We start from the raw sequence: 23,820 nt of genomic DNA on the forward strand, positions 1-23,820 counted from the left end.
ATACCAGCCTTCAACTGCATGAAGGGGGGTTCCAAAGAGGATGGAGCTTGGCTGTTCTCAGTGGTAGCAGATGACAGAACAAGGAGCAATGGTCTCAAGTTGCAGTGGGGGAGGTCTAGGTTGGATATTAGGAAACACTATTTCACTAGGAGGGTGTGAAGCACTGGAATGGGTTACCTAGGGAGGTGGTGGATTCTCCATCCTTAGAGGTTTTTAAGGCCCGGCTTGACAAAGTCCTGGCTGGGATGATTTAGTTGGGGTTGGTCCTGCTTTGAACAGGGGATTGGACTAGATGACCTCCTGAGGTCCCTTCCATCCCTCATCTTCTGTGATTCTATCCTCCATGAATTTATCTAGTTCTTTCTGAACCCTGGTCAGGCCCTTGGTTACTGTCAAAGTTGCTTGTCATGTCTGAAGATCTTTTCTTTCCCTTTTCAAAACAAGAGCAACAGTTTTTTCATTTAATCTTCACAATTTAAAAAATGACAACTCTAGTTCTCTTGCTCATATTACACCCAGTCTCTAAGAGAGCCATATGCAGAACATATTATATTGATGCTCTAAATTGAGACTGCTCAGCGGCTCAGTAAAGGACCAGTAGTTATTTCTAAAATGTTGTTACATAAGCTACACCTAGAAATTATTTCAGATATAAAGATTTAGGGATCATATTTTAGGCAGAGCAATGTTAACCGTTTTTTGGTAAAGGTCAGCAGGCATTACACCACAATACAGCAAACATCCTATCTGCATGGCCATGGCACAGAGAGATGCTTTCACTGGGGTACTTGATGGTGTTATTATGTTACATCACTAATAGAAAAGTGATTGCTGTAGGGATTAATTTAAATTCCTTTTCATTACCATTATACTTGCAGTGCACCAAGCCATTGATTAAAGGGTATAACAGCTTGGGGCAGTTTTTCCCCCTTAAACTGGAATGTCTAATGAGTTGAATTTAAAATAGATCAATCTTTCTTCTAAATACAGTTGTCTCAGTTCTATTAAACTACATATCTTAGTCCAGAGATATGCAACCTATGGCCTTAAAGCCATGTACAGAATCTAAACTTCTCATGCATGCCAGGTTTCTGGCACAGTGACTGCAATAACGATCATACAAATGCTGCCTGCCACACAAGGCAGCAAGGGGAGATAGCTCAGTGGTTTGAGCATTGGCCTGCTTAAACCCAGGGTTGTGAGCTCAATCCTTGAGAGGGCCGCTTAGGGATCTAGGGCAAAAATCAGTACTTGGTCCTGCTAGTGAAGGCAGGGGGCTGCCCTTGATGACCTCTCAGGGTTTCTTCCAGTTCTAGGAGATAGGTATCTCTCCTATTATTATAAGACCCTTGGATCCTGCCCCATCCCTCCAAACAGCCATGAAAATGCTTCAGTGAGACAGGAACACTCACACAAACACTGCAGTTCCGTTTGACATTGCAAGCCAAAATACAATCACAGTGTAAGATCCTAATCATGCAGTATTATGGTTTCTGGAGGTTGCTGCCTCAGTATAAGATTATTATTTGTACAGCACCATAAGAGTACAAAGCACTGTACAATATCTACATATGCCTAGCAATGATTGATGATAACTGTGGGGTCCACTGAGCATGGCCAGGCAATGCTATGTTGGCTACATGCCATGTACCAAGGTAACTCACCGTTTGCTCATTCTAGTTTTCTTGCTTTAGTTTTAATTTCCATTTTATACTCTAATTTGCTGATGTAATTCCTTTCTTAATGAGAGTCTAGAACAACCCTGTATTGCTAAATAAATTTAAATGTCACCAGTTATACCAAGTTGGCCATTATTGAAATGGAATCTACTTTGCTTCTCATGGATGTAGAGAAATGCAGTCACTCAGAAAGTTTGGCATCAGAGGGGTAGCTCATGCTCCAAAACGTCTGTTAGTCTATAAGGTGCCACAGGATTCTTAGCTGCTTTTTTAGAAAGTTGTGTCTCTTACCCGTTTTTTTGAGGTGCTTTTGGCAGTCCTTGATTGTACCGCCTTAACTGCTGGTCCTATTTGTCCACCTTGGCCCTAAAACAAATACACACAAAATGTAAAACCAATGTAGAAGTTTATAATCACTTTCCTGATATAACCAGAGCAGAATAAGAACAGAGACGAGCCCACCAAGGTTTGTTACAATAATGACTAATATTTCTATAGCATCTTCATCCAAGGGTCTCAGTACATTCTATAAACTGATTCAAAATTCTGTATATGAATCATTTCACCCCCCATTGAAAAGTAGCCACTTCAGGACTATAACAAACCAGCAATTTAACAGCACTCAGGAACACTATGTGACAGTACAGGATAGAAACTGAACAATTCCATGTAAAATTGAAACCAAAGGAGAAATTTAAGCCTGGAGAATGTAATTATGAAATTTAGCCAGGTCACCAGTGCTGTTATTCCTGCTCTTTCAAAAAATATGCCATAGGATCCACAATGGCCAAAAATGCCATTTTAAAAAGTATATTGAATGTATCTAGGGAACAGAACACATCCTGTTTGGCAGGAAGATGGACATGATGGCTTTAATATGACTTTCCCATCTCTTATATCTAAAATTCCAATATTTGTTAGGCCTCTAGAATAGGAATTCTGCAGACAAATCATTTTAAATGATGAGACATGTGGCACAGATTATACTAGACCAAGGTTTTCTCCTGAAACTTTCAGTGTTGTTTGCCCTTGCCACAAGATAAGACACGCTACCGACACTAGAAAGGTCTCAGGGAAGTTTATTCTGGAAAAGAGCAACTCAGAACTATAACATATGGGCAGATCTATGCATTCCTTTTGTTCAGGAAATGAGGAGTCGTGACACAGAGTCCCATTGGTGGCTCACTACTCTGTATCAGCAACTCTCAGCAGGCCGGAAAAACTTACTACACCTAACAAATTACTGTCATAGTATTTATCTTTCAAGAATGTTATGGAGATATAAAATGAAAGCTGGTGACACACTGGTCATTACTATCATTGTGAAATATATGTATTAACACTATATGAGGAACTGTGGATACTCCCTGATATTCTGCTTTAAAGTCTGTAACCAAGCAAAGGGAGAAACAGGTTTTCTTCCAGACAAGAGGGAGGACAGTTACCTTCCTGTCTCTAATGTAAATTGAGCATTGTGATTCTGAAGACATTGGGCAGTACATTTTCATCCAAGATAGACAGGAGGAATAAATTAGCAAGAAAATGTGAAATCAGGATGAGAAGATACTGGAGTCTGATCCCCGGGAGTTCATCCTGTCTCCCGTGACAAAGACGATAATCTTTCAGGAATACATGAAACAACAAAAAGACATGTTGGTTTTCCACCATTTAGGGGACAAAGAGGTCAGTGCTCTTTCTATCTTTGAATGGTGGATCCCCTTCCCTGTGGGTGATGCTGAAAGGCTACTTTACGTAAGGAACTCATCTTAGTCAAGGATCGTAGCCTGGTAAGTTTTAGTCACTTAAAAGCGTGTTCTACTTTCTTTTTATTTGGAATCATTTCTATCTCTATTATTCTTGCTTAGTATAGCTTAGATCTCAGCTTTTGGTTAATAAACTTCTCTTTCTTTTATCATAAGTATATCTCAGCACTATTATACTAAGCAAAGTGTGAATTCCTGATTAAATCAAACAAGCTGCTGTGCACATTGTCTCTTCAGAGACAGCAGACTCGGTAATTTCTGTGGTCATCCAGTGACAACGGCTGGATGCTGCAGGGAGACACTTCCAGAGAGTTTGGGAACTGAAGTACATCAAGGGTTAACCTGAGAGGCAGTTAGAACTAGTAGACTCATGAGGAATCTGTGAGGCTGGCAAACAAACTGGAGTGATTGGGAGTTGCCATTCAGTTTAGCACCAGTGGATCCCTTTTATGCTGAGGCAGTGGGGTAATACGTTGATTTACAGTTCTGGACACCTTGAGAAAGTGTCACAGGCATTTACAGTGATAACTCAACAACTTTAAATTTAATCATATTCCAAAAAAATAATTGTTTTAACTCCATTACGTGCAAAGAGGTTGAGCTACGATTGATGTGGCACCTTAACTTTCAGTTTCCTGGCTTTGGCATGATTAAGATATCAATCATAATATGTCACTTAACAGCATATTTTACATTTAATTTTAAATTACTGGGATAATGTTCTTTTAAAAATCCCAAAGTACCATTGTCTGACTTTCCTTTTTAGCATGCCTGCCAAACGCTGATAGGATTCAAATAACTACAGATACAAAATAACTTTGCAAGTGTCCTCAGAAAATTCAGCTAACATTTTAATAAAACAAATGAATAATAATAATAAAATAATAATATCGTGCACTCACATGGCACACAGCACCTTCCACCAGCCAATCCCACAGTGATTCATTAAATATTAACTGAGTCTCACTATATCCCGTGAGACAGGAATTGTTATTATCCACTTCACATATGGACAGAACATAGAAAGGTTAAGAGGTTTCCCAAAGGTCACACACCGAAGTCAGCAGCAGAGCGGAGCAAAGAACCAAGGAATCCTGGCTCCCAGGCTTCTACTCAAGCCATTAGACCAGTGGTTCCCAAACTTGTTCTGCCACTTGTGCAGGGGAAGCCCCTGGCAGGCCTGGCTGGTTTGTTTACCTGCCACATATGCAGGTGAGGCCAATCGCGGCTCCCAGTGGCCACGGTTCACTGCTCCAGGCCAATGGCAGCTGCTGGAAGCAGCGTGGGCTGAGGGACGTACTGGCTGCCGCTTCCAGCAGCTCCGATTAACCTGGAGCAGTGAACCGCGGCCACTGGGAGCCACGATCGGCCGAACCTGCGGACACGGCAAGTAAACAAACCGGCCCGGCCTGCCAGGGGCTTTCCCTGCACAAGCGGCGGAACAAGTTTGGGAACCACTGCTCTAGACAACACTGCTCTTCTATACTGTTTCAATCCAGCAGCAGTAGCTGATGTCGCCATTCTATGTTAAAAGAAACACACTGAACGTTAATTTAATGTGACTTAAGCAACAACATTAAAAACAGATTTCCAGAGCACAATTTAATTTAGACCCAATTCAAAATCAAACTACTAACTTTAAATAGGAAACCAAGCCTACTTACCATTCCCCCCTGTAAATGAGTCTGTCAATGCATTTATCTGGCAGTAAAGGCATTGACGAGGCACTCTGAAAGTAATTGTTTTTGGCAGTTGGGCGTATTTCAATTAACACAGCATAAAGCGCAATCAGTGAAAAAATCTGTAACTATATTAAAAATGAAAAGCAGGAATCTGACTTCATCAGACGCAAAAAGAAACTAGAGCAAACACACTGTCCCCTTCCTGCACCCTCTCAGTCATGATTCCCCAGGTAATGAAGGGATTGCAGGACAGTGGGTGATCCTACATGTCACTTGGGGGAATTAGGGATGATATAGCAGCACAAACTCCCTTTGAAACCCATGGCCTTCTGCTAATTGAACCCTGCATATGTCAGCCTTTAACTTTTAAAAAAATAGTTACCCTCATTAGCCCCTTTGTGTTATTCTCCCATTCTCACCTCCAAGCTTTTTTCTATGAGTTTCCCTACACCTGGAATACTCTTCCTGACCTAGTCTGCTATGTTTATGGCTTCTCCTCTATTTGATCTCTCCTTGAGCTCCAGGAAATTTATAAGCTCTTAAAACAAGGAACCAGATTCGGGTAGCCTTACTCATGAGTAGTCCCACTGAAGCCAAGTAGACTATTCACAGAATAAGGTGCAGTACTATTATGAGTGAGGGTAGTGGAATTTGGCCCAAAGAAGCATGAGAAAAAATAAAATCTCAAAACAAAAATGGAATAACAGGAAGGGTGGAAAAATGTAACTCTATCAGCACTTTGCCTCTTCTTGAATTCCCTCTCCCTCGTTCTTTGTGTGTGTTGGCACCACAGCACATCCCCACCCTACCTATGCTCTTTCAGACAGTATCAAGATGGCTGTCCTCACCTCGGTTCAACAAATGATCCCAGACTTTCTGGCCATTTTAAAATGTTTCCAACCAAGCACCTCAAGGCTTTTCCCACACTGTACCTCATGCAGGGAGGAGTTCCTTGTAATATCTTCTAAGCCATCACACTTCAAATCCTTCCTTAAAATTCTTCCCTGCTACGATGCCTACAAAAAGCTCAACAGTGGGTCAGTGGCTGGTGTGCTGTCACCACTGCTCAGAATGTTGAGAAGTGTTGTCCCATTGTTCCCCCACCACCATCTGTTTGCTGTATCCACCTTTTGTCTATAATATTATACTTAGATTGTAAGTCCTTTGGGGGAAGAGACCATCTCTTTATTATATGTTTGCACAGCAACTGGCTCAAATGGTGCCTCGCTGAGACAGATATTGCAGGAAGTTACCCTTTCTTTTACTCATATTGTATTAAGCGTATGAATGGTTTGTGTATCATTGTGGGCCAGGGACAGACAAAGAAACGACATTTGGATAAATAGCCTAAGTTTAAACTGATTTGGGACCTTCATTCTGATTTCTGATCTACAGACTGATATGAACTTGTAACCACAGGGAAAACCCAGTTGTGGGGTTTGAAGGACTGACACCTACCAGAGCCCTATGTTGCAGCTGGGGGACTGATCTCTAAGCTTTTTAGCATGCATGTAGGTTCTTTTATTGTTTTAGATGCTTTCTCTGTAATGCTTTTACCTTAAGAATAAATGGGCTTGTTTAGGAGGAACTGGGTGGTAACTTGTAACTGCTGGCAGCACACTGGTCATAGCCCTTGGAGAGACAGCAAAGCACAGCAGACTGGCTTGCTGAGGAAATCACAGTGTAAATCAGGTAAGTGTGCAGCCTTAAAACTTGGCATCCATATTGTGTGTAAATTGATGTCTGCTGCAGAGAAAACCAGAAGTGGCCTTGCCTCCCTTTGCTTTATTTCAGTGCTCATTGTAGAGAGAACACAGAGAAAGCAGCCAACAGCTGTCAATACTGTCTTTTTTATGTTCCTATATTTTGCTTGTAAACTGTTTATTCCCACCTGCAGATCACCTCTTACTGGTTATTGCTGGTGGTGCCGGCAGTGGGTAGATCACTTGCTGTGACCTAAAAAGCAGAGATCTGCTCACAGGGGCAGGATTTACTCAAAACCCGTCACTGACTTGTGGCTCACAGGGAAGGACGCAGCTGCACAGACCTTTCAAAAAGAAAAGCATCCACCCTTGACTTTCAAGGACAAAATCTTGCCCTGACTGTCCAAGTGAGAGGGCACAGTGATGTCATTGAAGGCCCCCATCCCATCAGCCAGGGCAAGACTTCCCACAATAGCCTATGCTGGTGCGTGCACCTGATAGTTACTCTGAGGAGAACACTTCTTGACACAGGGTAGCCCTTGCTGCTGACCCCAGCATAAAAACTAGTCCTAATCTGTAGATCACAATCCCTCGGGAGCATTGCTAACCCTTGAGCAGGGTAAAGTTCCTCCCTGTGCTGTGCCCAAGGCCTAAAAGTGGGCTGGGTTGCATGAGGTTGCAGATCCAGCCTAAAATACCAGAGAACTTGGAGTGAGGCTTAGGCAGATTGGTCATGTTGCCAGCTACTCTAGACAAGCTTGCAGGTGCTGGAAATTGCTCATGAACTAATGAAACAGCAGTCAGAGTGTAATGTCAGATCTTGCCATTCTTTGAGATTATAAAATATGTCTGTGCCCTCTCTTTAACCACCCCACCCCCACACACACACATACACACACTCATTCTCAAGCATTAGGTGATCAGACTTCACAATTCAGCAATCCAAATGTGCCTCCTGCTAAATTTACTTTTATCTTCCAGAGCACAGACACTATCATTCCTGCTTTCCCCGAAGCAGAGCACACAGGTTAGCATGTAATCTGACATAACAGATGAACAAAGTCATTGGCAGCTTTTGGCAAGGAGGCAGTTAAAGGGAGCTGAGGTTGACATTTCAGCAAAGCCATCTAGTAATTTCCTACTAGCATCTTATTCTTGTTTTGAATGTCAGCAGCCTCCATAGTGAAGGACTGTGTGATACAATGAGCACTGAAATAAAGCAAAGGGAGGCAAGGCCACTTCTGGTTTTCTCTGCAGCAGACATCAATTTACACACAATATGGATGCCAATTTAACAGCTATTTGCCAACTAGTTTTTTTAACCTGCTCTTTGAGAAACACTAACCTGAGTGTTCATTTTACATAACAAGAATGGCTTAGTGCATCTTTCGGGCCAACAGGCACTTCTGCAGGGAACAAAAGAAAATACGTTTGAGTGTTGCTTGTGTTTTCTGGAAAAACCCTCTTAGTTTCTCATTGACAATTTACTCGGATAGAAAAAAACCCACTTACACATCAGTGGGCACAAGCCTGTGCCTCTAGGGTAATGAGAAACATCTTGCTGTCCAAACTCATAAGCCTTGCCTACATTGGGACTATTACCCATTGCTGACATCAGGTGTTGACAAAAAGTGCAGCTGAACTGGTTCTGGATACAGTTTAGCTGTAAGTGCGGACAAAGAAAAACTGTCTCCAGCACTAGTTAAGAAACTGGTTAAATCCTGCTTTTAATCAAGGCCAGATCATCAACATGTATATTTGATCAGAAATGGGTGCATTTCACAGCAAAAGACAAGGCTATAGGATCAGGGCCGGCTCCAGCTTTTCTGCAGCCCCAAGCAGCGAAGCAGGAAAAAAAAAAAAAAAAGATAAAGCCTATTGGCGGCACATCGGCGGCAGCTCAATCGTGCCGCTTCGTTCTTCGGTGGCAATTCAGAGGCAGGTCCGTCACTCCCTCTATTCCTCTTTAGCGGCACTTCGCCGGCAGCTCAAAGAGGAAGAGAGGGACTGAGGGACCCACCACTGAATTGCCGCCGAAGACCTGGATGTGCCGCCCCTCTCCACTGGCAGCCCCAAACACCTGCTTCCTTTGCTGGTGCCTGGAGCCGGCCCTGTATAGGATGCTAGAACTACAAAGCTGAGAGGTTTCTGGATCTGGCAAAGGTCACATCAGAGTGCCTGTTAATATCCTGTCAATGAGACAAATTAGATGTCTTCAAATTGATGGAGCCTGATGAAATACATCCTAGAATACGCAAGTTGCTGACTGAGGAGATATCTGAGCCATTTGAAAAGTCTTTGAAAAAAGTCATGGAAGATGGGAAAGATTCCAGAGGACTGACAAAGGGCAAATATAGTGCCAATCTACAAAAAGGGGAATAGAGATAACCAAGGAATTATAGACCAGGCATCTTAACTTCAGCACACAGAAAGATAACACTGGTCTACAATTTTTGAGACGTCGTCTGCTTCAGAGATAAAATGTGATATTTATTATGTATTTTGATGTGCTGAATTCAAATATGACAATTAAAACAACTGATTGGCTACTGTTTCTAAGATATTTAAGTTTTTACATTTTATGTCTATGTATATTGTGTAGATAGTAGAGTTTTAATCATAAATTGTAAACCTAGGTCTTTTCATGTGTTTATGGTTGCTTTACATGATAATATTTCACCTGTCCTGTTTATGTAACACTTTACAAATCAGCAAAAGGGTTATATAAATAAAATTTATTATGAAACAAAAGGCAAAAAACTATGATGTACAGAGTTTAGTCCTATTCAGTGTCTACTCGGCGCTTCTTGGCTTGTCTCTTGTATTCATTAAATGGAGCATCTCTTGTCACTGTCCAGCAATAGTCTGCAAGCATTGATGGGCTCCATTTGCCCTGATAGCCTGCCAGGAGATTCCACTGCTGTAGTCTGGAGCCCAACAGCTCTGCCTTACTCTTGGGTAGTTCCAAATCCCTGACAAGGTCATTCAGTTCACCTTGTGTTAGGAGGTGTGGTTCAGAGGAGGAGGATGGGAGAAAATGTGGGTCCTGTGACACTGATGGTTCAGGACCAGAAATTTCATCCTCTTCCTCTTCCTCATCTGACTCAAGTGAGAATGATTCTGGTGCATCAGGAGCCGGCAGCCCTTCTCCGTGGGGTACTGGGCGTATAGCTGATGGAATGTTTGGATAATGCACAGTCCACTTTTTCTTCTTTGACACACCTTTCCCAACTGGAGGCACCATGTAGAAGTAACAATTGCTGGTATGATCTGTTGGCTCTCTCCAAATCATTGGCATTGCAAAAGGCATAGATTTCCTTTTCCTGTTCAACCACTGGCCAAGATTTGTTGCACAAGTGTTGCAGCATATGTGTGGGGCCCACCTCTTGTCCTGATCTCCAATTTTGCAGCCAAAATAAAGGTGATAGGCTCTCTTAACCATAGTGGCTATACTGCGCTTTTGTGATGCAAAAGTCACTTCACCACAAACATAGCAGAAGTTATCTGCACTGTTCACACAAGTACGAGGCATCTCTGCTCACTTTGGCTAAACAGAAATGTGTCCCTTTGCAAACTCAAACACTGACAAATAAGAGAGCACGACACTGTATGATTTCTAGAGCTGATATAGGGCAATTTGTTCAGCAGAGTGATGTAAGCTTCGTTATGATTGCATCATCCATGACTTCTAGGAATAATATGATGCAATTCATATCATGTATGATGCAATACCAGCTTCAGATTGCAGCATTCATTGTTTTGCCTAAAAAGCAAGTACTGTCCAAACCCAGTCATAGATTTATTCATAGATCCAGTCAAAGATGTATTTTAGTCATTTCTGGTTTAAATTGAGATCCCTTCCCTTTATAACTCACTTATCCTCCGCCATTCCCAAGTCAAGGGTCGTATATACTGACTCAATAGCACATCTTGAAAACTACAGCCAATCAACAATTTTAAGCATCATTTTCGTTCTCAATGACCCAGAATTAGTAAAGTTGGACTACATTTATTTCAGAAGCATTTTGGCTGTAGAGCAGTGTAATGGAGCAAATAATTAAACAATCAATTTGCAAACACCCTGAAGAAAATGAGGTGATACATAACAGTCAACACGGATTTGTCAAGAACAAATCATCTCAAACAAACGTCATAGCTTTCTTTAACAAGATAACAAGTGTTGTGGATAGGGGAGAAGCAGTAGATGTGAGATATCTTGACTTTCGTAAGGCTTTTGATGCTGTCTCACATAACCTTCTCATAAACAAACTACGGAAATACAACCAAGATGGAACTAAAGCTCATCAACCACCAACTAAGTATACAGGCCTCCTCACATCACCCACAGGTTAGCAAAGCACAACTCTACACCCCACGCCTCAGTCATGGTCCTGGGGCTCCCGCATCCACAATAAAAAACTAAAAACAATTAAAAAATAAAATCTGTCCATCAGTCGTATGAGGGAATGTGCAAACTAAGGAACAAATGGGGCATGAATGTGTAAATGAAAAAGTAAGGTGGCCTGTGACAGGGTGAACTCACTCCGTACTGGATGGGGGAAGGGTTAACTCCTCACTGTGGGTAGAGGAAGCCACGCCCTCACGTCCCTACCGGGCATGCTCCAGGTGTAGAAGCAATACAAGAGGGAGTAGCCTGGCTTAGTCTGGGCTAACCACTGGAAAGGAAGGACTCTCTTGCTGGCTCCTGCCCAGAACCACTGGAGCCCCGGACTGCAGAAGCCAGAGGTGCCGAGGCTCGCCCAGCTACTTGTGGACACCCCTGGGAGGTCCAAGCTACAGGGAGTTGCACCAGCTGAAGAACCCAGACATCCCAAAGAAGCACAGATCACAGACTGGAGTGACAAGGTAGGAAGTAGCACAGGGCGAGACAAGCCATTGTCCTGAGGCTGATCAGCGTGTTGTGGACGGATTCCCACAGACCCAGTGGCAGACTCCCTCGCCACTGCAAGGCCCTTGGGCTGGGACCCGGTGGAGCAGGGAGGGTCCAGGTCCCCTTACCTGGCCCCCCACTCCTGGAGGGGGGAGATTTGGGCCGTCACCCAAGTGGCCACCTGACCATACAGCCCCGCTCAGAGGGCAACTTTATTGACTCCGTCCACTAGGCCCCACCCAGAGGGCTACCCTTTTGATTCTGGCCACTAGTCCATACAGCTGTGCCCAGACGGTGACCCTATTGGCTCCAGCCTCTAGGCCATGCAGTCCCACCCAAAGGGCTACTCTGTTGATTCTGGCTGTTGGGGCCCACAGCCGCATGCAGAAGGTGACTCTGCAGCTCCAGCCGCTAGGCCATACAGCCACGCTCGCAGGGGTATCCCCCTTGATGCTGGCAACTAGGTCATACAGCCATACCCGGAGTGGTATCTCCATTGACGCAAGCCACTAGACCCGGCTGCCGATGAACCCAGTGGATCATTAATGACTTTGGCTGATAGGCCTTACTGCCCTGTAGACCCAGGCTATCTATATTGACTTTGGCCATTGGGTCTTACTGCCTTGCAAACCCCAGGGTTCCCCTATAGATTCTGGCCGCTAGGCCTTACTGGCTGGCAGAGAAGGGACGTAGGTCACATGACCCTATTGCCCTGTGGAGCAAGGCGATTCCATAGACTCTGTCCAGTGGGCCTTAACGCCCTGTGGAGCAGGGCATCTCTATGGACTCCTGCCTTTAGATATCACGGCCTGGAGACAGAGGGCAGCTTGAAGGATGGGGTGAACTCACCCCGCACTGGATGGGATTTCCTCCACCCCGTCACACATGGTGGAGAATGTGGGAAGCAAGCAGGGCTTGCCGAAAGGCCCATACTTAAATCCTCACTAGGGGGGAATGGGTTTTCCCTCGACAGGTAGTGGTACTTGGCTGTCCAATAAATTATCAGACTGCAAGATGGAATCAGACAAGGTTTTGAAGTGGCTCCTGGAAAGCTAGCAACAGCAAATTGCCAATAAACAACAGCAGATGATCCGTGAACTCGTCACCCAGCAGCAAGCCGAGCAGAAGAGGCTCGGGGAACAGATGGCTTTATTACAACCAGGAGGCAGTCCGGCCACCAACCCAGTGGGGTCTGACGCTGGTGCCCTACCATCCAGCCTCCCGCTATGACTTACCAAGTCATGAAGTTCTCTATGCCGGTCTGAGACCCTGAACTACCTCCCAGGCCCGACTCTGAGGATGACAACCACATAAGTCTCATCCCAATGGGACGAAGATCCTCAGGCAGGAACCAGGATAATGAAGGAAGGTTTGCCAGCTGGTGAGGCGTGCGAACATTGTTACGAGTGCGGTCAAGAGGGGCAATGGCGATGAGATTTTCCCTATATGGACTGCAACTATGGACAGGTGTAGGTAGCTAGCCCATACGCCCGGAAGAAAGCACCTGGGAAACGTGGGGTCCCTGTGCATGTAAACGGGACATCCATGGTGGCCCTGATTGACTCTGGAGATAGTCAGACTCTCATCTGGAGTGAACTGATCCCAGATCTCGAACCAGCAGGATCTCGAATTCACTTACAGTGTGTCCATGGGGATGTGCACTCCTACCTGACTTCCTCGGCAGCATTAGAGATCTCTCACCAACACGCAGCCCTGCAGGTGGACATGGCCCCTAAATTAGCCTATCCAGTTATCCTAGGACGCTATTGGCCCTGGTTCCAAGATCTTTTACAGGAATGCGCCCAGCACCCGCCAACAGGAGAAAGCGATGAGACAGCGCCAAGGGGACTCCTCAGTCACAATGAGGACAAGGATCCGGGGGAAGGGCCTTCTTATAAGAGGGAACCTGGACTGTATCTCCCACTCAGACAGGCCCTTCAAAAGACAACACCCAAGTCAAACTTGAGTCTGATAGATATTTCCTTTGAGAACAACGGAAGGACCCAACACTTAGTCGAGCCTGGGAACAGGCCATAGTTAAGGACTAGAAGCAGGAGGATGCCCCCCAGACCTCCCAGGGACCACACTTCAAGATACAGTAGGACCACCTTTATTGAGTGGTTAAAGAACCCCAGATCCATGAGGTGATCCGACAACTGTTGGACCCCCGGAGGTTGCACAGGGACCTCTTACGCTGAGCCCATTCAGTACCCTGGGCCAGATACCTGGGAAGGGAAAAACCCTCCAGAGGGTAGCAAGACAGTTCTTCTGGCCAGACATTCACCAGGAAGTGAGGGATTCTTGTGACTCATGCCCAAAGTGCCAGCGGACTGGGCCAAAGGGGGTGCCGAAAGCCCAAGTCTGCCCACTCCCCATGGTTGGGATGCCCTTCGAGGGTGTAGGGCTCGATTTGGTAGGTCCCCTAAAGAAGAGCATGTTGGGCAACTGCTACATCCTGGTTATCATGGATTATGCAACCCAATATTCCGAGGCTATCCCTTTATGGACCGCCACAACTGCTAAAATAGCAGCAGAATTTGTGAAGGTTTTCACCCAGGTAGGAATCCCCCGCAAAATCCTAACTGATCATGGCACTGTGACCTCCCGCTTAATGGCTGAGCTGTGCCACCTCTTAGACATCCAAGCCCTCCAAACCTCTTTGTACCACCCCCAAACGGATGGTTTGGTGGAAAGGTTTAATAAGACACTAAAAAACATGCTGTGGAAATTCATGGAGGAAGATCCCTGCCACTGGGATGCCTGACTTCCTTCTCTCTTATTCGCCATACGGGAGGTACCCTAGACATCAATGGGGTTCTCTCCCTTCGAATTCCTCTATGGAAGGCAACCCCGGGGGATCCTTGACCTCCTCAGAGAGAGATGGGAAGAACAGGAGACTCGGGCGAAGGGAGCAGCCCATCATGTACTGCAGTTGCAGGAATGGTTCCAAACACTTGGGAACTTCACAAAAGAGAATCTGATGCAAGTATCAGAGGGTAGCCGTGTTAGTCTGGATCTGTCAAGTTTCTTCATGAGGTTGATGGATTTCCATTCCATACGGCTAAATGCAGTGCCTTGCATGGTGTCAAGTATCAGAGGGTAGCCGTGTTAGTCTGGATCTGTCAAGTTTCTTCATGAGGTTGATGGATTTCCATTCCATACGGCTAAATGCAGTGCCTTGCATGGTGTCAAGTATCAGAGGGTAGCCGTGTTAGTCTGGATCTGTCAAGTTTCTTCATGAGGTTGATGGATTTCCATTCCATACGGCTAAATGCAGTGCCTTGCATGGTGTCAAGTATCAGAGGGTAGCCGTGTTAGTCTGGATCTGTCAAGTTTCTTCATGAGGTTGATGGATTTCCATTCCATACGGCTAAATGCAGTGCCTTGCATGGTGTCAAGTATCAGAGGGTAGCCGTGTTAGTCTGGATCTGTCAAGTTTCTTCATGAGGTTGATGGATTTCCATTCCATACGGCTAAATGCAGTGCCTTGCATGGTGTCAAGTATCAGAGGGTAGCCGTGTTAGTCTGGATCTGTCAAGTTTCTTCATGAGGTTGATGGATTTCCATTCCATACGGCTAAATGCAGTGCCTTGCATGGTGTCAAGTATCAGAGGGTAGCCGTGTTAGTCTGGATCTGTCAAGTTTCTTCATGAGGTTGATGGATTTCCATTCCATACGGCTAAATGCAGTGCCTTGCATGGTGTCAAGTATCAGAGGGTAGCCGTGTTAGTCTGGATCTGTCAAGTTTCTTCATGAGGTTGATGGATTTCCATTCCATACGGCTAAATGCAGTGCCTTGCATGGTGTCAAGTATCAGAGGGTAGCCGTGTTAGTCTGGATCTGTCAAGTTTCTTCATGAGGTTGATGGATTTCCATTCCATACGGCTAAATGCAGTGCCTTGCATGGTGTCAAGTATCAGAGGGTAGCCGTGTTAGTCTGGATCTGTCAAGTTTCTTCATGAGGTTGATGGATTTCCATTCCATACGGCTAAATGCAGTGCCTTGCATGGTGTCAAGTATCAGAGGGTAGCCGTGTTAGTCTGGATCTGTCAAGTTTCTTCATGAGGTTGATGGATTTCCATTCCATACGGCTAAATGCAGTGCCTTGCATGGTGTCAAGTATCAGAGGGTAGCCGTGTTAGTCTGGATCTGTCAAGTTTCTTCATGAGGTTGATGGATTTCCATTCCATACGGCTAAATGCAGTGCCTTGCATGGTGTCAAGTATCAGAGGGTAGCCGTGTTAGTCTGGATCTGTCAAGTTTCTTCATGAGGTTGATGGATTTCCATTCCATACGGCTAAATGCAGTGCCTTGCATGGTGTCAAGTATCAGAGGGTAGCCGTGTTAGTCTGGATCTGTCAAGTTTCTTCATGAGGTTGATGGATTTCCATTCCATACGGCTAAATGCAGTGCCTTGCATGGTGTCAAGTATCAGAGGGTAGCCGTGTTAGTCTGGATCTGTCAAGTTTCTTCATGAGGTTGATGGATTTCCATTCCATACGGCTAAATGCAGTGCCTTGCATGGTGTCAAGTATCAGAGGGTAGCCGTGTTAGTCTGGATCTGTCAAGTTTCTTCATGAGGTTGATGGATTTCCATTCCATACGGCTAAATGCAGTGCCTTGCATGGTGTCAAGTATCAGAGGGTAGCCGTGTTAGTCTGGATCTGTCAAGTTTCTTCATGAGGTTGATGGATTTCCATTCCATACGGCTAAATGCAGTGCCTTGCATGGTGTCAAGTATCAGAGGGTAGCCGTGTTAGTCTGGATCTGTCAAGTTTCTTCATGAGGTTGATGGATTTCCATTCCATACGGCTAAATGCAGTGCCTTGCATGGTGTCAAGTATCAGAGGGTAGCCGTGTTAGTCTGGATCTGTCAAGTTTCTTCATGAGGTTGATGGATTTCCATTCCATACGGCTAAATGCAGTGCCTTGCATGGTGTCAAGTATCAGAGGGTAGCCGTGTTAGTCTGGATCTGTCAAGTTTCTTCATGCATCTGAGGAAGTGGGTATTCACCCACGAAAGCTCATGCTCCAAAACGTCTGTTAGTCTATAAGGTGCCACAGGATTCTTTGCTGCTAATCTGATGCAAGCACAGCAGGCTCAGGTGCAGCAATAGAACCAGGGGTCCCGCTTACGGAACTTTGAACCAAGAGACCGGGTTCTGCTCCTATTGCCCTTGGCTGAATCCAAGCTCTTGGCTAAATGGCAAGGTCGCTCATCAGGTCGGGCTGGTTGATTATGAGGTCTGACTACTGGGACGATGGCGGATGACTCGTATATATCATGTCAACCTGCTAAAGGCCTGGAAGGCTAGAGAAAGCCTACTTGTCAACCCTTATTCACCTGAGCCGAGCTGGGACCACTCATTAATGACTCTCTGGAGGCCGGACCACTGGCAGTGGGAGCAGGGCTGACACCCAACACAAGCAATTGTAGGGCATACTGTGGGATTTCCCCAATGACTTATCAGGCTGTCCATGGTGAACAGCAATTACAAGTCATTGTATTGTCACCATCCCCAGTCAGAAGGTACACAACCCCCATAGGCCCCTGTCATAAACAGATAGCTAAGGGTTAATGTCTCTGTCACCTGGAAAGGAGTAACCTGAAACACCTGACCAGAGGACCAATCAGGAAACAAGACTTTTTCAAATCTGGGTGGAGGGAAGTTTGTGTGTGAGTCCTTTGTTCTTGGTCTTGTGCCTGTCTCTCTCTCGGCTATGAGAGGATTTCTGTCTCTTGCTTTCTAATCTTCTGTTTCCCAGTTGTAAGCACAAAAGATCAGATAGTGATTTATATGTTTTTTTGTATTTACATGTGTGTAGTTGCTGGAATGTTTTGAATTGTGTTCTTTTTGAATAAGGCTGTTTATTCATATTTCTTTTAAGCAATTGACCCTGTATTTGTCACCTTAATACAGAGAGACCATTTTTATGTATTTTTCTTTCTTTTACATAAAGCTTTCTTTTTAAGACCTGTTGGAGTTTTTCTTTAGTGGGGAACTCCAGGGAACTGAGTCTGTGCTCACCAGGGAATTGGTGGGAGGAAGAAGTCAGGGGGAAATCTGTGTGTGTTAGATTGACTAGCCTGACTTTGCATTCCCTCTGGGTGAAGGAGGAGGGTGGGGGAGAGATTGGCTCTCTCTCCTTGTGTTTCCAGGACTGGAAATAGAAAGGGTGGAGTCCCCCTGTTTAGATTCACGGAGCTTGCTTCTGTGTATCTCTCCAGGAACCCAGGGAGGGAACACCTGGAAGGGAGAAGGGAAGGGAAATGGTTTATTCCCCTTTGTTGTGAGATTCAAGGAATTTGGGTCTTGGGGTCCCCAGGAAAGGTTTTTGGGGGTACCAGAGTGCCCCAAAACACTCTAATTTTTTGGATGGTGGCAGCTTTACCAGGTCCAAGCTGGTAACTAAGCTTGGAGGTTTTCATGCTAACCCCCATATTTTGGACGCTAAGGTCCAAATCTGGGAATAGGTTATGACATGGTGGCAGAGGTGGGATAGATAGAATCCAGAAGCCAGTAGGAATATTATATTTTTCTTTTCTCTGCTAGGGGCTTTTAAGCAGAGAGAAACAGTTTGGTTTTAAAAGGAACCAGAGAGAATTTTTTTTCTCTGCTCTCTCTTGCAGTTTCTGGCTTGCATATTAAGCAAGGAACCATTAAGCTGTGACAAACAGGTCTTTTGTCAGACAATAGCACTCCCATTAGGAGGCAATTACCAGCACAATATACATGCAAATAAAGTGGTTTTTCTGGTTTACTTTACATTTAAAAGATTAGCTAGAGGAAGAAAGGGAAAAAGGCACTGTTGCTAGGCAGACCCCAGGAGGCAACAGAGAACCTGCAGTTCAGAAGATAAACACCGGAGGGCACCCCAACACAAGAAAACAGGAACCATGCCTACCAAGACAAAAATGGAGGCCGAAGAACAAATCAAAGATGCCGAGCACAGGCGAGAGATGGAAAAAAAAAAACAGGAACTAGAAATAAAACAAAAAGAGATGGAGATGAAAGAAAAATACATAAAAATGGTCTCTCTGTATTAAGGTGACAAATACAGCGTCAATTGCTTAAAAGAAATATGAATAAACAGCCTTATTCAAAAAGAACACAATTCAAAACATTCCAGCAACTACACACATGTAAATACAAAAAAACATATAAATCACTATCTGATCTTTTGTACTTACAACTGGGAAACAGAAGATTAGAAAGCAAGAGACAGAAATCCTCTCATAGCCGAGAGAGAGACAGGCACAAGACCAAGAACAAAGGACTCACACACAAACTTCCCTCCACCCAGATTTGAAAAAGTCTTGTTTCCTGATTGGTCCTCTGGTCAGGTGTTTCAGGTTACTCCTTTCCAGGTGACAGAGACATTAACCCTTAGCTATCTGTTTATGACAGCCCCTGCCTCAGAAGATGTGGGAGGCCACGCGGAAGGAATTAGAAACTATGCTGAACCTGAGGAGGCGCACAGCAAATGGCAAAGCCCAATTGTCCTGGTACTGAAACCAGACAGCTCAGAGTTCTTCTGCATCTATTTCCAGAAAGTGAATGAAATCTCCCATTTCGATGCCTATCCCACGTCATCAATAGATGAACTCTTGGAATGTCTGGGGGTGGAAGGTGAGGGGGGGCAAGTTCCTCTCAACCTTCAACCTAACTAAGGGATATTGGCAAATCCCACTGACACCGAATTCTCACCCTAAGACGGCTTTCCCAATGCCTTTTGGTTTGTATCAGTTTATCACAATGCCATTCAGGCTCCATGGAGCCACAGCAGGGCATCTCTATGGACTCCTGCCCTTAGGTCTCACTCCCTGGAGACCCAGGGCAGTTTGAACGACGGGGTAAACTCATCCCGCACTAGATCGGGTTTCCCTCACCCCTTTACATGGCCATATAACAGTGTTTAGCCCACTGGGCCATCTTCAGTCCATGCATTATGTTTTTCTGGGACGATGGGTACACATCCTCCCCATAAAAAGACAAAAAGCAGGGGAATGTAATAGGAAGAGAGCCTGAGACATAAGCCCTTGTATCAGATGCCTGGTATGAGGCAGCTCTTGCTCACAGAATCTGCCAAGAACAGGGCTGATATTGCAAAAATACACATTCCTAAGAAGTGCTAGTCACATAATACTCATGCAAATACATCCCAGTATCAAGTGGTACCAGAACATCCCAGTATCAAGGATGGTACAAAAACATTCCCCAAGGATAACAGGAACATATTGACCCCTCCTAAAAAATAAGGTCAGGATGACATTACGTAATAAAGATGTTTTGATTGAACCAATATGTACAAGGTAATGGGTGATAACTAGCCACATCAAGGGGCGGTTACTAACTATGTCAGAGGGGCAGTACGTAACTTGTTTGTATTGGGGTATAAAGATGTATCTCAGAGGCAGTATCTTTGTCTAGCCTAGGGAGGAATGGAAAGACCCACCGTTCACTGAGCTTATCCATTGATATGGGTATACATGTATTAATGGTCCAGTAGAGTCTGTGGGATACTAATACTGTGCTTTGTTGACAATAAACCTGGCTGGGTGCCTTCGTCCCTTAACAGATCTTGTGGTGATTGGGCGGTTCACTCAAGGTCTGTTGTGCCAGCTGTCTGCGCAGGGCTGGGGTGGCACACAGAGAGAACACACACAAGCAGCCAAACATCTATCAATATCTAACCCCAGAGGCAATATATTTTCTGTCTTATTATCTATTCCTTTCTTAATGCTTCCCAACATTCTGTTTGCTTTTCTGACTGCAGCTGTACATTGAGTGGATATTTTCAGAGAATTATCCACAATGATTCCAAGATCTCTTTCTTGAGTGGTAACAGCTAATTTAGACCCTATCGTTTTATATGTATAGTTGGAGTTGTTTCCCATGTGCATTACTTTGCATTTATCAACATTGAATGTCATCAGCCATTTTGTTGCTGAGGCACTCAGTTTTGTGAGATTCCTTTGTAACTCTTTGCAGTCTGCTTTTGACTTAACTAGCTTGAGTAGTTTTGTATCATCTGCAAATTTTGCCACCTCACTGTTTTTCCAGATCATTTGTGAATATGTTGAATAGGACTGGGCCCAGTACAGTCTGAAAAGTGACCTTTTATTCCTACCCTTTGCCTTCTGTCTTTTAACCAGTTACTGATCTATGAAAGGAATTTGCCTCTTATCCCATGACAGCTTACTTTGCTTAAGAGCCTTTGGTGAGGAACCTTGTAAAAGGCTTTCTGAAAATCTAAGTACACTATATCCAATGGATCCCCCTTGTCAACGTGCTTGTTGACCCCCTCAAAGAATGCTAGTAGATCGGTGAGGCATGATTTCCTTTTACAAAAAACATGTTGATTCTTCCTCCCAACAAATCATGTTAATCTACATGTCTGACAATTCTGTTCTTTAATATAGTTTACCGATATTGAAGTCAGGCTTGATAGTCTGTAACTGCCAGGATCACCTCTTGAGACCTTTTTAAAAATTGGCATCACATTAGCCACTCCAGTCATCTGGCACAGAGGCTGATTTAAATGATAGGTTACAAACCACAGTTAGTAGTTCTGCAATTTCACATCTGAGTTACTTCAGAACTCTTGGGTGAATGATATTTGGTCCTGATTACTCATTACTATTTAGTTTATGAATTTGTTTCAAAACCTCCTCTAATGTCACCTCGATCTAGCACTGTTCCTCAGATTTGTCACTAAAAAGAATCGCTCAGGTTTGGGAATCTTCCTCACATCCTCAGCCATGAAGATTGATACAAAGAATTCATTTAATTTCTCCACAGGAGCCTTATCATCCTTGAGTGCTCCTTTAGCATCTTGATCGTCCAGTGACCCCACTGGTTGTTTAGTAGTCTTCCTGCTTCTGATGTACTTTAATAATTTTTATTACTTTTTGAGTCTTTGGCTAGCTATTCTTCAAATTCTTTTTTGGCCTTCCTAATTATATTTTCACACTTCACTTGCCAGAGTTTGTGCTCCTTTCCATTTTCCTGAGTAGGCTGTAACTTCCACTTTTTAAAGGATGCTTTTTGCCTCTCACTACTTCTTTTTCTTTGTTTAGCCATCGCCTGTCAGGGATCATCTAGATAATACTTAGTCCTGCCTTAAGTTCAGGAGACTGAATCAGACGACCTCTCAAGGTCCGTTCCAGTCCTACAAGTCTATGAATGAGCAATCTAGACCTATTGTTTCATAATTTTTTTAATTATTTGATGTCAATTTTTTAAATAAACTTTTGTGAATCTGAGAAATTTGGGCCACTTTTTAAATGGATTCTGCATAGGACTCAGAGTAGAGACCCCTTGGTTCTATTCCTAGTTCTGCCACTGACTTGCATCCTTGGGAAAATCACTTTGGTCAAAATTTTCAAAAGTATGCTCTAATTTTGGGTCTCTTTTAAGAAACTTAGGGTCTGATTTTCAGAGGTACTGTGTGCTTGACACTTCTGCTGACTTCAGTTAGGGTTGTGGGTTAAGTTGGCATTAACCTTTTTGTGACTCTCTGTCCCCATCTGTAAAATGGGTTCAATATTACCTACTGTAGCTCACAAGACAGAGGTGTTGCGAGATGTAATAGTTTGTAAGGCACTTTGGGATCCCCTGAGGAGGTTATAGAAGTATAAAATATATTTAATTATTATTAACAAAACTGCATCAAGAGCACAACACTCTACCCATTCACAATTATTTCTAATTTTGAACACACTCATGTAAATACCCCTATTAAAGAACATACAAACAAGGAGAATGGCCTAAAGGCATTTTTAATTTGGACTCAGATCAAGTCAAATGGCTCACATTGAAGCCCGTTGCTTGTATGCCTGATGGCAAATTGGCCACTGGAATCATAATCCAATCCAAGAGAGTGGGGAAGTCCATCCAGAGCTGGAGACTCAAGGAGAAGGTGACAGAAGTGAAGTCAGAGGCAGCAGAAGAAACGACATTGATGTCAATGTTGGAGTCATCAGAATGAAGAGATAAAGGGAGAGGAAGAGCCAGGCACAAAAGTCAGAAGAAGGCAGAGCGAGGATGGGGCCAGAAGAATGGTAGATAACTGCCACCTGCAGGGAGAGAAAAGTTGATCATGTGCCTTTTGTAAGGTGGAGCAGATATGGGAGAGTGAAGGAGGGCCTAGAAATGGCATGAGGGGAAGGAGGAAGAACCTGACAATGAAGGAGTTCATCTGAGCTGGGGGAATGGGCTGAAAAGGAAAGTGTAACACGGACAGGGTGGTCAATGATGAAAAATCAGAGGGGTTAGGTTGGTTAAGGTGATAGGGAGACGATGGAGCTTCTGAGATGAAAGGACAGTGGTGAGTTTTCAGGAGAAGTGATGTCCACATGGAGACAGCAGATGGAATGAAGACAACATCAGGAGGCAGGACTACAGGCAGGCAGCCTTGCTTTCTGGTTAAGGGGACATGAGAGGATTTGGAGGCTCAGGACCCTGCCAATTTGTATTCAACAGAAATTGATTGACACGAACTGGGAATTAGACCTTGACCCACAACCTCATTTCACACAGGCCACCACTCTTCAGCTAGTAATTAATCTGGGTCTGTTACTGTGGTGAGTTCTGTACAGGTGTTCACCTACAAGAGCTCACTCCAGAACCAAGGCCCTAGTCACTACTGACATAAGCTAGATTTGAGCCATCAAACTAGAAGATCTCTTTATTCCAGAAACAGTTATCTGAGCCATCCAGCTCCCTTACAACAAGGATGTTCCAGACAGAAACTTGTGCAATGGCCATCAAAATTCATAAGCATGCGGCCTCTATAGGACAGAATAATTATGATGCTCCTGAAGGTTGCTTGAGACATCATAAAAACCAGAAGAGCTTAAGCAGTTTATGATATCCAAGAACCCCAAGATAAAATGAATTTCACTGTAGCACATCTCCTAGGCTTTTCAAACAAAATATGAATCTAAAACTGTACATTTCAAAACATTTAAAACAATAACAATATTGTGACACTGGCACACCAGGTGCTAGCTCATGCCAAGGTTCCCGGACCTCATTTAAATACTGACAAATACATAGGTGAGATCAGTCTGGTTCACCTATGTTAGTATTTTTAAAA

General features: G+C 44.2%; 1 protein-coding gene across 3 annotated transcripts in view; it reads right to left on the reverse strand.

Moving 5' to 3' along the window:
• DNAI1 (dynein axonemal intermediate chain 1) overlaps positions 1–23,820 on the reverse strand; it is a 313,811-nt gene that overhangs the window by 281,447 nt on the left and 8,544 nt on the right. For all 3 annotated transcript variants that reach the window (XM_050943574.1, XM_050943576.1, XM_050943575.1), the window contains exon 2: positions 1,971–2,045. In XM_050943574.1, coding sequence (XP_050799531.1) covers positions 1,971–2,045 — 75 coding nt within the window. The remainder of the gene's footprint in view (positions 1–1,970; positions 2,046–23,820) is intronic.

Source organism: Gopherus flavomarginatus, chromosome 3, assembly GCF_025201925.1.
Source record: "Gopherus flavomarginatus isolate rGopFla2 chromosome 3, rGopFla2.mat.asm, whole genome shotgun sequence".
Taxonomy (NCBI): domain Eukaryota; kingdom Metazoa; phylum Chordata; order Testudines; family Testudinidae; genus Gopherus; species Gopherus flavomarginatus.